Below are 17,486 nucleotides of genomic sequence, written 5' to 3'. Positions count from 1 at the left end.
CCCAAAGGGCTGCTGCCTTCCAAAATGAGGGGAGGAATGAAAACAGCCAGGAGTCGCTTGAGGGGGGAATCAGAGGCTTGTCCAAGGCAGAATCTGGCTGGATCTTCTCAGTCTTTTTCAAACAGGGGCCTGGTCTGGATTGGGGCGGTAGTTTGTAAGAAGGGGCTGGTTCCTTCCACCTTCGCTGGGTTTTAGTAGGCGAAAGTTCTCGCGTGCCTCTTTTAGTCTTTGAAAGAAAACAGAAAATGCCAGTGTGTGTGGAACTAATGGAACTATTAGCAGCCTTGGCGTAATGGTTAAGAGCAGGTGCACTCTAATCTGGAGGAACTGGGTTTGATTCCCCGCACTGCTGCCTGAGCTGTAGAGGCTTATCTGGGGAATTCAGGTTAGCCTGTGCACTCCCACACACGCCAGCTGGGTAACCGTGGGCTAGTCACAGCTTCTCGGAGCTCTCTCAGCCCCACCTATGTAGAATAGAATAGAATAGAATCTTTATTGGCCAAGTGTGATTGGACACACAAGGAATTTGTCTCCGGTGCATATGCTCTCAGTGTACATAAAAGAAAAATACATTTGTCAAGAATCATAAGGTACAGCACTTAATGATTGTCATATAGGTCTAGTAAGCAATCAGGAAACAATCAATAGTAATGAAAGCATAAAATGTAAAATCTTAAAATAAGATAAAATGTCAGCACAGGCTATAGTCATACAGTCATAAGTGGGAGGAGATGGGTAATAGGAATGATGAAAAAAGTAGTGCAGTAATTATATAATAAATATATAATAAATAGTTTGACATTATCGAGGGAATTATTTGTTTAACAGAGTGATGGCATTCGGGAAAAAACTGTTCTTATGTCTAGTTGTCTTGGTGTGCAGTGCTCTGTAGCGACATTTAGAGGGTAAGAGTTGAAACAGTTTATGTCCAGGATGCGAGGGGTCAGTAAATATTTTTACAGCCCTTTTGACTCCGATGCAGGTAGTATATACAGGTCCTCAAGCGGAAGGCAGATTAGCAGCAATTGTTTTTTCTGCAGTTCTGATTATTCTCTGAGAAGTCTGTGTCGTATCTTGTTGGAGTTGCAAGAACCAAACCAGACAAAGTTATAGAGTGCAGATGACAGACCCAATGATTCCCTCCTGTAGAACTGTATCCAGCAGCTCCTTCGGAGCAAGTTTGAAGGCTTCCACTGAGTTGGCGCAGAAAAGAACATTCTTTGTTATTGGCTTCTTTTTGATGACATTTTTGATATTAGGTGACCATTTTTAGGGTCATGAGATATGATGGAGCCTAGAAATTTAAAGGTCTCTACTGTTGATACTGTGTTGTCTCAGTATTGTGAGAGGAGGTAGGATGGGAGGGGTTTCTCCTGAAATCTACCACCATTTCCTCACAGTTTTAAGTGTGTTCAGTTCTAAGATTGTTCCAGTGGCACCACGAGGGCTGAGTTGTTTCTAACCTCCCACGTCTGTATCTGCTTGGTTTTTCATCGTTGTCTCTGAATGAGACCAATCACTGTTGTATCATCTGCAAATTTCAGTGTGCATTTTTAACAGGTGTGGGTGTTTTGTTGTGGCGGGCAAGAGCTTGTAAAGCCTTTGAATCTCCTGCAGGAGCAGGCAGCGTGGCTGGATATAAATCCAAACTCCTCCTCCACCTCCTTCTCCTCCTCCTCCTCCTCCTCCTCCTCCTCCTCCTCCTCCCTCCCCTCCTCCCTCTCCTCCCTCTCCTCCCTCTTCTTCTTCTTCTTCTTCTTCTTCTTCTTCTTCTTCTTCTTCTTCTTCTTCTTCTTCTTCTTCTTCTTCTTCTTCTTCTTCTTCTTCTTCTTCTTCTTCTTCTTCTTCTTCTTCTTCTTCTTCTTCTTCTTCTTCTTCTTCTTCTTCTTCTTCTTCTTCTTCTTCTTCTTCTTCTTCTTCTTCTTCTTCTTCTTCTTCTTCTTCTTCTTCTTCTTCTTCTTCTTCTTCTTCTTCGGAAGGGTCAGACCCCATCTCTCCTGCACTCTGGTCTTGATCTGAATCGGGGGCCCTGTACAGCAGCTTTTTAAAAATGCTGGCAAGGTAAAATTGTAAGTCTCCCAGCATCAAGGCTAAGACATTTCCAGGCTTTTAAAAACCAAGAGCCATGCTCCTGCTGTCTCATTGGAACTCTTTGCCATTCCAGTTTAAAATGTCTCTCTTGTCTTGATTTGTGTTCCCTTCCAATCATGCAGGTCAGACATGCTCAATATGACATGCTTTGCATAAAGAAAAACTTTGTGTGTTCTGTGTGTTTTGGTAGTTTGCCTACAAAGTCTTGACTTCTGTCAACTGTGTCGGCTGGCTCTTAATTTCTTCTGCATCACCTTGTTTTCTTTTTTCCTAATGGGAATTTTTTTTTGCAAGATTGTAAGCCAGTCTCTTAATTAATAGTAAGACCCTTTTTCATATAGGCACTTAAATATAAGAGAGCGTGATCAGAGCTGCCCACGTTAATTGAAACGTGACAGATTTATGCAGTTACTTATAATTGTTGCGAAGGCTCCGAAACCTTTTGAATAAATGATTGCCGTGATATACGTTGCTTCCCAGGGAGGATGGCAGTTCTAATGTAGTAAGCCTTTTATAGTTCCATGTAATGGGATGTAGCAATGATGTAGGGGTGTTCCCATTAATGAGGTCCTTAATGTTTTATGGCGCATCTGTCTCCTGCTGCTCGCTGACCCAAAAGCAGGTCATATCTCATGACACGTGGGTTACAAGCACTGAAACGCTAGGGTCCTGGGGGTGGGGGACCCTGGCCCAACAGGGTCATAAGAAAATAAGAACGAGCCTTCTGGATCAGACCAGAGTCCATCTAGTCCAGCACTCTGCTACTCGCAGTGGCCCACCAGATGCCTTTGGGAGCTCACCTGCAGGAGGTGAAAGCAATGGCCTTCTGCCGCCGCTGCTGCTGCTGCTCCCAAGCACCTGGTCTGCTAAGGCATTTGCAATCTCAGATCAAGGAGGATCAAGATTGGTAGCCATAGATCAGTGATGGCGAACCTTTTCGAGACCGAGTGCCCAAATTGCAACCCAAAACCCACTTATTTATCGCAAAGTGCCAACATGGCAATTTAACCTGAATTCTGAGGTTTTAGTTTAGAAAAACTGGTTGGCTCCGAGGTGTGTGTTACTCAGGAGTAAGCTTGGTGGTAGTCAGTGTCTTTGCTTTGAAGCAACCATGCAACTCTTCCAACGAGTGAATCACGACCCTAGGAGGGTTTACTCAGAAGCAAGCCCCATTGTCAGCAACTGAGCTTACTCCCAGGTAAAGGATCACACTTTAGTTCAGCGCATGAAAATCAGTGGGGTTTAACAGCGCTTAACAGGGTTACCTACACTGCTTCCCCAAAATTAGGTCTTAGGTTTAATGCTAATAATTGAGTCCAGTGGCCCAGGCCAGCCTAGATGTGTGCCCACAGAGAGGGCTCTGAGTGCCACCTCTGGCACCTGTGCCATAGGTTCGCCACCACTGCCATAGATCGACTTCTCCTCCATAAATCTGTCCAAGCCCCTTTTAAAGCTAAGTCAAATTCCAATAGCATAGTCCAGGGCAGGCAAGGGTCAGACTTTGCAAATGGCGACCCAAAGATCAGATGGACCAAAAGCAGACCAAGGTTAGCAGGAAGCCTAGCTCCTCTGTCAAACTAAAAAGCAAGCACTGAAGTTGGGGCTTTATAAGGTCTGCCGGACAGGGGAGTGCACAGTCAAGTGGTACGGTTGATAGTTAAGCAGTGCCCTCAAAATATAGAACTTCTCTGCACAGTTTGTGACATACACAGCACGGATGGCAGCGGAAGTTCAGACACCATAGTATGGCTGCTGGGAGTTAGATTATCTCCCTAATGAAACAGGTCGGGGTACGTGTCTGAACATATGCTCTGTGAGATGGGTATGAGTGGTAATTTCCCCCTCGTGATGTAATGGCCAGAGCCTTTTGTTTCCCTTGTGACTCTTGTTAAGATTTCTTCGTTTTGTGACTCTTTGTGTTGCTGCTTTTACAAAAGGCATTTTGCCGCACCCTCCCTCTCCCGCCAGGTATCGTCGATTCCTATCAGATGGGAATTTTCCAGATCCTCGCTGCTATTCTTCACCTGGGCAATGTGGCATTCACCTCTCGAGACGCTGACAGCTGTACGATACCAGTGAGTTCCAAATTAGTCTAGAAATGCTGTGTTTGGGTTTGCACCTAGTAGCTGCGCTGCTAATATTCAACCCGTTGTCGTTTTCTCCACTCTTCTGAACCTTCATCTGTCCCCCGGCAGCACTCTCAAAAATCTCTTCCAAATACCTTCCCTTTTACTTCTTCATAGGCGCTTACATCATACCAGTTCACAAAAGACCCCTTTTAAGAGAACAATGTTTTTATGGGAGAATAGGGTGTCTTGTTTGGACGAACCTTGCAGGAAGTAAAAGTGGGTCTTTGTTATCTCGTGGCCATCAGAAGTCAATCTTGTGACTCCAGAGGGGCTTTTATGGAAATCCTGTTGATTTTCCTAGATGCCCGATTAACCTCTGATAAGTATCAAAGTACGCTGGCGAAGTGGGAATAAGGAACAAGACAGTTCCCGGGGGAATTCTAAGGGGGACTCATTTTACCAGGCACTGTTCATTAAAAACAAGGACCGCTGTTCTTAAGGGCTGTTTCCAAAACAACTTCCCGCTGGGAAATTAGGGGGTTGTGATGAACTGAGACCAGACAGTCAGAATCTCTACAGAAGAGTAGGGTCTTTATTGCCTGCTTGGAAATATTAGAGGCACTGTATTGTTGAAGGCTTTCATGGCCGGAATCACTGGGGTGCTGTGTGGTTTCCGGGCTGTATGGCCGTGTTCTAGCAGCATTCTCTCCTGACGTTTCGCCTGCATCTGTGGCTGGCATCTTCAGAGGATCTGATGTTGGGAAAGCAAGGGTGGGTGAAGAAACATTGTCTGTGAGTAACAAGAAGACAACCAGGTCAATAGTTGAGGGCATCTGAATAGAAGTATGAGTAACAATGAAGTCTATAGCATGAGAGTAACAATGGAGATAGCAAGGTCACTGGTGGGAGCATCTGAATAGGCACTGCTGGCAGAAAGTTTTGGATTTCGACTCTAAGGACCTGATTCTCATTGTAGCCCAAACACGAACCCCTCAGCATCTTCTGCGATCTCATGGGCGTGGAGTATGAACAGATGGCTCACTGGCTTACCCACAGGAAACTGGCCACGGCTACCGAGACCTACATCAAGCCAATTTCCAAGCTGCAGGCCGTCAACGCCAGGGACGCTCTCGCAAAGCATATCTACGCCAATCTCTTCAACTGGATCGTGGATCACGTGAACAAAGCTCTGCATTCCACCATGAAGCAGCATTCTTTCATTGGGGTCTTGGACATCTATGGGTGAGTGTTACCCCTTGAGGTCAAGTAAGAAAAATAAGTGTGAGTGTTAACTTCATTCAACATGGGGCTGCTTCTCAGGGCTGGTTGAAGCACCAGTTGCGTGGCTTACACGTGTGAATGATCAAACAACAGTCATGATGGTGCCGTTGGGAGGGGGGGGATTGCTTTTGCAGGTTCAGTGTTATCACTTCTAGCTGTGGCCTTGGAGTTCCGCGGCTGGGAAGAGACTCCAGGTTCCCACATGAGAAGCAGACAGTTCGCATTGTCCAGCCTGGAGTCTCTTCCCAGCCGCAGAACTCCAAGGCCACAGCTAGAAGTGATAACACTGCACCTGCAAAAGCAAAAGCCGTTTCCCCCCCAATGGCACCATCATGACAACACCAGAGGGGAGAAATGTTCATAGCATTCACCATCTCAGGAATACTTTTCAAGTCCATGCCATTCCAGTCATTAAGCAACTGAATTTTTAATACATAGGCATAATCTGCCAACTCATTCACTTTACTGCTTTCTGTTTTCAGGTTTGAAACATTTGAGATCAACAGCTTTGAACAGTTTTGTATCAATTATGCCAACGAGAAACTGCAGCAACAATTCAATATGGTAGGTGAGACACAGCAGCTGTGTGTGTCTATCTGTACGTGTGTCTATCTGTGGTCGTTTCCCCACTTACCAACTGCTGCTCGCTACTCTTGCCAAGTAGCGCAGGGTCCCACGGCATTCCCCACTTCAGGGGTGGTGACAACGCAGCTGCCCCAATGATGCCGCTCTCACGCCCCCTCAGCGCGCATCATTCCTGGCGCTCCTCAAAGCGGCGTCTTTTGATGACCCTGCGCAGAGCGTGGGGTCGTGGGGAATCCCAGGAGCGCCCCAGAAATGACGCACGCTGAAAGTAGCGCGCAGCAAAGGGTGGTCGATGGTAAGTGGGGAAACGACCTGTGTGTGTCTATCTGTGTGTTTCTATCTGCCCAGGACCATGACGCTTTTATGCATCAGTTGATCCAAATGTTCTCAGCTTTACAATCTTATGTGGTCGTACACTAAAAGAAACTTCTGAAGTAACTTCTCCTTGGAACAGATTATAGCAAGAGAGATTCTACGCAGTGGCGTAGGAGGTTAAGAGCTCGTGTATCTAATCTGGAGGAACCGGGTTTGATTCCCAGGTCTGCCGCCTGAGCTGGGGAGGCTTATCTGGGGAATTCAGATTAGCCTGTGCACTCCCACACATGCCAGCTGGGTGACCTTGGGCTAGTCACAGCTTCTCGGAGCTCTCTCAGCCCCACCTACCTCACAGGGTGTTTGTTGTGAGGGGGAAGGGCAAGGAGATTGTAAGCCCCTTTGAGTCTCCTGCAGGAGAGAAAAGAGGGATATAAATCCAAACTCGTCTTCTTTTATCCACTTTGATTCCCTACTTCGTAAATTATTTGGCTTGACTGGTACATTTAACCTAAGTTGCAGATGAATGACAAAGGGATGAAGCAAATTAAATGCCAGTATACTTGCTCTGACAGTTTCATTTCCTCTCCCACCCCCCCACCCCCCTTCAACAGCATGTCTTTAAACTGGAACAAGAAGAATACATGCGGGAACAAATTCCATGGACCTTGATTGATTTCTATGATAATCAGCCTTGTATTAACCTGATAGAGGCCAAACTGGGCGTTTTGGATTTGCTGGATGAGGAATGCAAGGTAAGGCATTCAGGTGTCCTCGAGTTTGTTGTGAGGTTTGTTGGTACTTGTTTCATTCATTTCAGAGAAACAGCAGGTTGTTAAAGATGCTTGACTTTCCCCCTTTTCAGATGCCTAAAGGTTCTGATAATAGCTGGGCCCAGAAGTTGTACAATACGCACTTGAATAAAACAGCCCTTTTTGAGAAACCCCGACTGTCAAACAAAGCGTTCATCATCCAGCACTTTGCAGACAAGGTAAGGGGGCCTGTTTTCTGCCCGACGGAGTAATATGGTCCTTGTGCTGAATGCTTCTTTTAGCCCGGCTTCCTTCCCCTCCCTGTTCTTGTAGTCCAGATTCGAACAGGGGTCTTGTGTGGCTGCTGTTCAGAAAAGGAAAGCCGTCTGCGAGCCCTGATTCTGGAACTCCTGGCTTCAAGTGTTGTCTGAATCTCGCATGCCTTTGGGAGATCTCACTTTCGCCTATGCATCAGCATCACATAGTAAATTAATTACAGTACAGAAGGCACTATTTGTGTCAAAACCTTATTAGAGGTGTCAGATACCTCGTAGCGAAGCTCCTCTGCCACTGGGAACAGGGGTCTGCCTGGAACAGGGGTCTGCCACCTGTGGCTCTCCAGATATTCATGGACTACAATTCCTGCTCCTGTGTTTGAGTTTCTCCGAACACTGGAATATAGGATTCACCTAACAGGACTACAACAGAGTGGAAAGAGTAAAAGAGTCTGCCCAATGGACACTGGGGTATGAATGAATGAATAGTTTATTCCGGCCACAAGACTAGCAGAAAGAGAACAAAGACGAATTCAAATTGTACACATATACAGCAATCCATGGTAAAAGAAGCCTCAACTTACCACATTGTTACAATCTCCATCATGTAATACTGCTCCCTTGTCTTAACATGGGTCCGAGCATACTATATGCCAGGGGTCTGCAACCTGTGGCTCTCCAGATGTTCATGGACTACAAATTGGCCATGCTGGCAGGGGCTGATGGGAATTGTGGTCCATGAACATCTGGAGAGTCATAGGTGGCAGACCCCTGGCCTAGAAAGTGGGGTTTGTAATTAAATCTCTGCAAGGTCAGTGATCTTTTAGGAGTTTCCCCAGATGTTACCGGAGGTGCTCTTGCTCCGACAGAAGACTTTTTAGTTTTACACGCACACAGACACACAAACACACGCACTTTGTTGTCTTGTAAAAACAAGGTACTTGTCTTTCCAGGTGGAGTATCAGTGTGAAGGATTTTTGGAAAAAAACAAAGATACCGTCTATGAAGAACAAATCAAAGTTCTCAAATCAAGTAAGGTTAGTATAGAGATTTCCCCCCTCGATACTGCAGAGTTCTGGCTTGTTCATGTGTGATATTTGTGTTTGAAGTGTTATTTTAAACATTATATTAGTATTGCTAACATAATATTGTTAATATTGTATAGTATTGCTAAATAGAGTGCCAGTGTAGTTTAGGGGTTAGGGGGTTTGACTGGGAAGATGCAGGCTCATATTCATGAAAGTCACTGGGTGACCTTTAGCCAATCCCTCTTTCTTGGCCAAACCTACCTTGCAGGGTGGTTGTGTGGATAAAATGTAGGTGAGGAGAATGCTAGAAGGGTGGGATTCCCTCCCTTTAATCCACCAGTTTAATTAGACTTATTCTTTGTGTATCGCTGTTTCTCTCATATCCACAAAAGAGTCCCCTACATAATTTACTCAAAATGACCTTGCTAGATCAGCACGCCCTAATGAGGTCTTACTACCATAAAATCTAGGTTTCTGCTGCCCCATCCCCAATCACATTTGGTACACAGGGTTGCCATTAAATCTGGGCCTAGCCTTAGATACCCAAGTGGCATTCGAGGCATAAACTCTCTTCACCAGTTTTGGTTGGCGCACAAGCTGCAATAACCTTTCCACTTTTACCCGTTCTTCCGTACCATCAAGTTAGATTGCTGTAACGATTTATATGTTGGGATGCCTTTGAAGTGTTGTTTGGAATATCAGCTGGTTCAGAATACAGCATGCAGGTTCTTCTCTGCCATAGTTCATGAATGTTGAAAGTTTCCAGAGGCTTTGGCTTAGCTTCCAGGTACAATTCAAAGTTTTAATCTGTGGAACTCTAAAACAGAATGGGGCCAGGGCATCTAAAACAGGGGTCTGCAACCTGCGACTCTCCAGATGTTCATGGACTACAAATCCCATCAGCCCCTGCCCAGCATGGTCAATTGGCAGGGGCTGGTGGGAATTGTAGTCCATGGACATCTGGAGAGCCGCAGGTTGCAGACCCCTGATCTAAAAGATTGCCTTCCGCTGTATTTACCTGTAGTTCTTTCTGTGCCCTCTACCCTTCACAGTGAGGTAGGGGTGACCAAGGATAGGAATGAGGTCCAAACTGTTAAATACCTTCCCCAGAAACAATAATTTGGCACCTATCCTGTTTCTTAAGTGTTGGCGAAAACTGTTTTGTTTTCCTGAATGTTGAGTGAATCAGGTTGTTTTTTCCCTTATACTTGTCATGTTGCTGCCGTTTCTTTTAATTTGATTTTGTGTTTCCATTGATGTTTCAAGTCATTTTTGTTTGGATTTTACTGTTAACAGCATTAAAGCAACCATGAAGGCTTGGAAGCAGAAGGGGGTGGTCCTGGTGCACAAACGGCTTATTTGTGTTTTTTTTTCAATTTCTTCTTTATTTTTTAAGATTACCTAAATAGATGGCTGTATGCGTTAGCTTTCTGACTTCTCATTTATCTACCTTGTTTTTCATCATCCACCTCCTTCTCCAGAAGGTAATCTTGAAACCGTCGTTTAAAATTTTGATCCCCGATGGTGTGTGTCCACACCAGCAGCATTTATATGACTCTGCTGCTAAAAAATTGGACGGCGTTCTATGATTTGTGACTGTCGAACAGTCAACCTGCGGATCTTTTATTTCTTTGTTGGGACTCGCTGTCCTTGTTCCTGGATATCGTGCAGCTCTGTCATTCTTTCGTATCATTCTGGGGTTGAAAATGGCAGATTTGCACTCATTCACCTGGACAATTCATTAATTTCTTCCAGGAGAAACTAAAACCAGCTATGTATTGTCAAAGGCTTTAATGGCCGGATTCAACAGGTTGTTGTTGTGAGTTTTCCGGGCAGTGTGGCCGTGGTCTGGTAGATCTCATTCCTAACGTTTCGCCTGCATCTGTGGCTGGCATCTTCAGAGGTGTATCACAGAGAGAAGTCTGTTATACACTGTATGCAGAGAGAAGTCTGTTATACACTGTTGTACACTGTGTACACAGTGTGTAACAGACTTCCCTCTGTGGTACACATAAGAACATAAAAACAAGCCAGCTGGATCAGACCAGAGTCCATCTAGTCCAGCTCTCTGCTACTCGCAGTGAGTAGCACCTCTGAAGATGCCAGCCACAGATGCAGGCGAAACATTAGGAACGAGATCTACCAGACCACGGCCACACAGCCTGGAAAACCCACCACAACAGTAAAACCAGCTGCTTAGCAATTCTATTTCAAGCCCTTTCCCCCACTTTGTTAGCACACTATATATAATGGGGTGTGTGTGTGTGTGTGTGTATGTGAAACTGCATAGGTACAGGCCTTGCAAATGCAGTATTCTTTTTAATTAAACAACCACCACCACCAAGTCTGTGATTCTCGCAGCAAAATGGTTGTATGGAACTTGAAATATTTTCAACGGTGGATAAAGGGGCAATGTAAAGGGCTGGTGTGGACACACATTCCTTTACGCTGTTAATGTTTCAACCAGCCTCATTGAGCATGAGGTCTTCCTGTAACTATGCACAAGACTGCTGGCATTTGCAAGCACCGCAACAGTGGATAACTTTTACGCCTGAGCATGTGAAAAGGGTGATGTTGGCAAGGGCCAGGCATAAAATAAAAATGCTTTTCCGAATGGCCCTGTGCCCATTTCGACACCTTTCAGCCCTGCCTGCCAAAGCATGCCCCACCTAGATCTCGCTTTCCTTTCTTGCCCTTGTCATGTATTAGCGAAAGATCCAAAGAGGTGGTCCATTTAGATTGTTAGCAACCCTTCTGCAACACCAAGCTTGACCTGGTATGTGACGTGCTTTGTTTCCCTAACTGGCGTGTGGCTATGTTTTCTTGACTGGTTGTTCTTCTCAGTTGGCATGTTTCAGTTCTAGAAGTCTTTTGTTACATGTACGAATGCAGTTGTGTTCAACCTAAGTCCTTTTCTCCTTAGCGATGGAATGCGATTGCATGGTTGCGCTGTTATTTCCCGTGGTCCACAATGGGGGAGGATCTCTATTCAGAAAGTGATTGAAGTGTCTGCTGGACGCAGCAGCTTCAGCATACACTGATGGAACCATGACGTGGGCCATGCGTTGCTTTACTTTCTATAGCATGCTGTCTCAAATGTCTGTTTGGTTTGGTGTGGCTGTGATAGTCATAATTGTTTTTAGGAGATCCTGTATGTAACATCTATGCTTCTAGTCTGAGCTGTGTGGCTGTGGTCTGAGCTCAGGTGAATGTCGTTTGATCTCTACAAAGACAGTTTTCTCTCATTTTATTCAAAGAAAAGGTCCAAGAAGCCCGTTGGTTGTTGGATGCTCTAAATCAGGGGTCTGTAACCTGCGGCTCTCCAGATGTTCATGGACTACATTTCCCATCAGCCCCTGCCAGCATGGCATGAACATCTGGAGAGCCGCAGGTTGCAGACCCCTGCTCTAAATGTAGCCACCGAGGCCCCTTCCGCACATGTGGAATAATGCACTTTCAATCCACTTTCAGTGCACTTTGCAGCTGGGTTTTACTGTGCGGAATAGCAAAATCCACTTGCAAACAATGGTGAAAGTGGATTGAAAGTGCATTATTCTACATGTGCGGAAGGGGTCAGTCTTTATTGCCCAAAGGTATCATAAAACTCTGTATAACGTGTAAAATACATTCATGTAAAAAGAGTTAATACCCTGTTTCCCTGAAAATAAGACAGTGTCTTATATTAATTTTTGCTCCCAAAGATGCACTATGTCGTATTTTCAGGGGATGTCTTATTTTTCTGCTCCACAGCTGCCTGCTCTGGTCGACGGGCATGCTTCCAAACAAAAACTTTGCTACGTCTTACTTTGGGGGGATGCTTTATATTTAGCACTTCAGCAAAACCTCTACTACGTCTTACTTTCAGGGATGTCTTATTTTCGGGGAAACAGGGTATGTTCAGAGCATATATAAACATTAGGTGTATATAAATATTAAAATTGAAATCTGTCCTAGAGAAGACAATACTTATGGCGCTGATGTTCAGAGTTGCTTGAAGTGTATTTAACAGCAGCTCTGCAACCTTCCCTTTCTATCATTACCTGAAAGAATTTTGAAAATATGGTAATCTGCGGAATGGTTAAGATAAGTTTCCAAAACAGGAAATAGCAGGGAAGCTCTGGATTTAGCATACAACATGGTGGGGAGAGAAGATGTACTCCGCTGTCGAGCTGCCCAAGTACATTGTCTGTTCTTCTGAGGGATCCCTGCAAACCTACCATGACGTTCTGCCACAGGGAACACTTAAAAAGAACCAACAAAAAAAGTCTTTGATAGATGGGAAACATAAAACAGAATAAGTAATTGTTACCCACTGCCCAGGTAACAAAAAGTGATTTCAAAATGATTTCAGCTGAGGCAATGAACAGAGAGACCGCAGGAGCCAGGGTTCTTAGAAAACAGCAGATTCTTTATTGCGCATCAGGATTCTCCAGGAAAAGACCGCGCTGGCTTTAACAGAACACCTACCTTTTATACATTTCCCCAGTTACCCAGAAAGGGGGTGTAGGGCAGTCCCTCCCCCACAGTGCAAAACCAGGAAGGGGGCGGTCCCCTTCCACCTAATACAGAGAAAATATCCTAAAACACCAAAGGGAGAAAACAGTCCTTTTGTAAATGCCGATGAGATCAAATCCCAGAAGGAAAGGTTTCACCTTCTTGCCTGAGGTGCTTCCTTGAGAGTGTTAGACAAAGAAAAGTTTAAATGATCCAATGAATTCCTGCATCCTGAAAGTAAGAGTGTGAACAGTCCAATAAGCCTCTGAATCCTGAGAGTAAAACTTTCAAATAGTCCAATAGCAAAACAGGGTGACATCTTCCAACAGTCAGTCCACACCCTGAGTCCATCCTTTGTAAGTCAAAAGGTCCTTTTGTTGGTGATGATGGGATTACCTGAAGGGCTGGCTGCTGGCTGCTGATTAATCCAGGCCTAGCCCCTGCTGACGAGGAAATACTAGTGCAGAAAATAATCCCAAACTATTTCTCAAATGAATACATAAGACACATACAAAAACATTACTTAAAAATATAAAGGATCTTTGCTAATATATGCATCAAATTCTATCTAAAGAAAACCCATCAATGTAATACCTAAGAATCTACACAGTATCTAAGTGGGTGCCTTTAAACCAAAGCTGAGAAGTTTCAATACGTCATTATAGACAAAATAATATTACTTAAACGTCAAAGAATCTATAACGTAACTGAGTACCTTGAAATACACATTATATTGGGACAAGACAAAACAAAAGGTTACATTCATGAATCCATATCCGAAAGTTAATCCAGTCCTATTCTTCTAAGATGTAGGCATACAGATGGTTTTAGGAGAACAGGAGGACATGGGTCTCAAGTATTTTCTTTGCTAATACATACACATACATATATAAATATCCAGGACTCAGCAAGTTGCATTTCATAATGGATTTCTGGGAATCCACGGGTAACATTATTACTACAGCTAAAAAGATAGGAAGACTTGTGGATCACCATGAGTCTGAAGCAACTTCACGGCATTTCACATACACACAAAGACAGACAGACACACACACGCCCGCACACACACATGCACACACACAGAGAGTTTGTTATTGCAAAGCAGAAAGAGGCTAAAATCCTCCCGCAACTTTTCAGGTTAGTTGATGGAGCAGTGTGGCCTTGTTTGAGACACTCTTCTGTTTCCTTTTGGTTCTTTCTTTTCATTGCGGTTACCACTTCTGGTGCCTGCTCCCTTTCTAACTCAGAGATGGCGTTTTTATTCCCTGTGTCTGAACTAGCTGAAGATACTTTCTGAGCTGTTTCAGGACGTGAAGGTCATCAGTCCCACTTCGGCGACGCCTTCTGGCCGCACGCCATTGTCTCGAGCGCCTGTTAAACCCACCCAGTCCAAGACAGCCCAAGCAAGCAAGGAACACAAGAAAAGCGTGGGGCATCAGGTTGGTAAAATTAGTTGCCACCTTTTAACCTGTGTGGAACATGTAGCTCTGTAATCAGGGGTTTCCCTTATGGCACAGGTGTCAAACTCGTGGCCCTCCTGAGGTTATGGACTACAGTTCCCATCATCTCCTGCCAGCATCATGCTGGCAGGGATGATGGGAACTGTAGTCCATAACATCTGGAGGGCCATGAGTTTGACACCTATGCCTTATGGCAGTGGTGGTGAACCTTTGGCACTCCAGATGTTATGGACTACAATTCCCATCAGCCCCTTCCAGCATGGTCAATTGGCCATGCTGGCAGTGGCTGATGGGAATTGTAGTCCATAACATCTGGAGTGCCAAAGGTTCGCCACCATGGGATAGGGCAGGAAGAGGAAAGAGACGCTGTAAAGCACAGGTGTCAAACACGTGGCCCTCCAGATGTTCATGAACTACAATTCTCATCAGCCCTTGCCAGTATAGTCAATGCTCATGTTGGGAGGGACTGATGGGAATTGTAGTTCACGAACATCTGGAGGCCCACGAGTTTGACACCCCTGCTGTAAAGGTTGATGGAGCAGCTGGTCAAATCAGATCATATCAAAAACCTTTAATGGCATAACAGAATACATACAAGTCAAATTATACATATCTTTAAAGTTTGTTTACGTCAAAGTGTACGCTAATGACCTCAGCTTGGCGTTATAATAGGCATACTGAGATCGGTCTGTCGTTATTATAGGTAAGAATTGAGCTATCGAAGATGTAATTGTTTCACTCTTATCTGCTAACCACAGTTTCACACGTCCCTTGTCCGAAAGTTCTTTCTGATCATCAAGTAATTGTGCAAGAACGAGTGTTTGGGCTTCTTCGTGTTAAGAGCAATGAAGAATGATATGAATGAGGATCTGGTTGATTAGAATCACAAATACACAGACGTGCAGAAAATGGGATTTGTAGAAATCTCCCAAAAGTGACTGCAGAGGGAAAAACATTGAATCTTGCAAGTGAGAATGCTCTACAATGAATCGGATTATTTAGTGTGTTCAAACGTTTTATACTCGAGCCAACAGTTGCTGTTATTCCCAGCAGAGTTAGTCTAGATCAGTGGTGGCGAACCTATGGCATGGGTGCCAGAGGTGGCACTCAGAGCCCCCTTTGTGGGCACGCGCACACAGAGTTCGTCATGTAGGGGGAGCAGAAAATCACCCCCCACACACACTCATATATCTAGGCTGGCCTTGCTTCTGAGTAAACCCTAGGATTCACCCATTCGAAGCGTTGCACGGTTGCTTCACCAAGCTTTCTCCCGAATGACGTACACCTCGGAGCAAACCGTTTTTTCTAAACTAAAACCTCAGTATTCAGGTTAAATTGCCATGTTGGCACCTTTATTTATTTATTTATTTATTTATTCCACTTTTATACCGCCCTCCCCTGGAGGGCTCAGGGCGGTTTACAACATGAATACAGACAAGTGGATAAACAAAATAAAATGCTAAAAATTGGTACCAATTAAAATGCAGCGCTCAAAGTTCATAACCATTTAAAAAGCAGATCGCGTTCGACCATTAGACTCCTCTAACTCCTCTAAGAGGGGAACAGCGGGTCTCAGTTGTTAACGAGCACGTATCAGCAGCCTGCCTCCCCAAAAGCCCAGCGGAATAACTCGGTCTTACAGGCCCTGCGGAACTCATTTAGGTCCCGCAGGGCCCGGACAGCTGGGGGAAGAGCATTCCACCAGGCAGGGGCCAGGGCCGTAAAAGCCCTGGCCCTAGTGGAGGCCAGCTGCATCATGGAGGGGGCGGGGATCTCCAGTAAATTGGCCTCTGCCGAGCACAGAGACTGACGTGGGACATATGGGGCCAGACGGTCCCTAAGGTACGAGGGTCCCAGACCGCGTAAGGGTCCAAGACCTTGCTATAAATAAGTGGGTTATGGGTTGCAATTTGGCCACTCGGTCTCGAAAAGGTTCGCCATCACTGGTCTAGATTAATCACTGTTATTTATCAAATGGAGATACTTGGTTGACTAGCAGTTAGCCAGCCCAGACAGACAGTAGCGCCTGGCTATAAAACATCCCTTTAAGTATGGGATACTTGACTTCCCGGAAGAGCAGAATCAATCCTGAGCAAATCTATTCAATCAATACAAAAGATGCCGACCATAGGTAGCACTGCATTATTTAGTGCTGCGGCTGACGTTTGCCTGCAATGTACCTTCAAGTTGTTGGGCTAAGGAGTTCTGCAGCCTGGAGAACGGAACTTGCTCAGAAAGCGCCCAGGGAATGATTCTCTGTTTTTCTGTTTCAATTTCCTTTCGTTTGCTGTAGTTCCGAAATTCTCTGCAGCTCCTGATGGAGACCCTCAATGCCACAACTCCACATTACGTGCGGTGTATTAAGCCAAATGACTTCAAATTTCCATTCATGTAAGTTGGTTTACACAATACATAACGTGCAATGTACAGGAGTACAGTGGGAAAAAAGCAAGTAAGTGCTACTGCTTGTTTTGGACAGAGCATAGAAGGCTTCATGGGTGTAAACCAGTGGTGGCGAACCTTTGGCACTCCAGATGTTATGGACTACAATTCCCATCAGCCCCTGCCAGCATGGCCAATTGGCAGGGGCTGATGGGACTTGTAATCCATAACATCTGGAGTGCCAAAGGTTTGCCACCACGGGTGTAAATGTTCAGCTTGTAGCTCAAAGCAGCTTAGTTTGTTTCTGCAAGTTAGTTCTGTGCTGGAACTTAAAAGTGATTTCAATTCTCAGCAACCCTTATTAGGCATATAAAATGAGCTCTAGTGGTTTATAAAACGTTTATAAGTTACACAGCAATGTTGCAAACAAGAAAAAAGCAAGAGAAGATTACTGAACACAAAACATTAGATACGAAATTCTAAACAAAACATTAGATACGAAATTCTGAACACAAAACATTAGATACGAAATTCTAAACACAAAACATTAGATACGAAATTTTGCTACTTTTTCCAACACCACTACACCTGAATTATTTAACAAGAGCCCCACAGTAAAGCTGTCAGAGTACCTTGCAATTTTGCCTAAAACCAGACAGGAGAAATTTATAATATTCACATATGGGTGCTGTGGGGTTTCCGGGCTGTATGGCCGTGTTCAAGCAGCATTCTCTCCTGATGTTTCGCCTGCATCTGT

At 44.8% G+C, this 17,486-nt stretch overlaps 1 protein-coding gene across 7 annotated transcripts in view; it reads left to right on the top strand.

The window, feature by feature from the left end:
• MYO5A (myosin VA) overlaps nt 1-17,486 on the top strand; it is a 103,217-nt gene that overhangs the window by 38,730 nt on the left and 47,001 nt on the right. For 4 of the 7 annotated variants that reach the window (XM_048519666.1, XM_048519662.1, XM_048519664.1 and 1 more), the window contains exons 6-14: nt 4,060-4,166; nt 5,137-5,402; nt 5,924-6,005; nt 6,953-7,093; nt 7,204-7,329; nt 8,319-8,402; nt 9,875-9,877; nt 14,168-14,326; nt 16,641-16,738. In XM_048519666.1, the coding sequence (XP_048375623.1) occupies nt 4,060-4,166; nt 5,137-5,402; nt 5,924-6,005; nt 6,953-7,093; nt 7,204-7,329; nt 8,319-8,402; nt 9,875-9,877; nt 14,168-14,326; nt 16,641-16,738 (1,066 nt within the window). The remainder of the gene's footprint in view (nt 1-4,059; nt 4,167-5,136; nt 5,403-5,923; nt 6,006-6,952; nt 7,094-7,203; nt 7,330-8,318; nt 8,403-9,874; nt 9,878-14,167; nt 14,327-16,640; nt 16,739-17,486) is intronic. The other 3 variants (XM_048519667.1, XM_048519665.1, XM_048519661.1) reach the window with 1 other exon arrangement.

This window comes from Sphaerodactylus townsendi, linkage group LG17, assembly GCF_021028975.2.
Source record: "Sphaerodactylus townsendi isolate TG3544 linkage group LG17, MPM_Stown_v2.3, whole genome shotgun sequence".
NCBI classification, from domain to species: Eukaryota; Metazoa; Chordata; class Lepidosauria; order Squamata; family Sphaerodactylidae; genus Sphaerodactylus; species Sphaerodactylus townsendi.
This window is presented reverse-complemented; position numbering and strand designations above follow the sequence as displayed.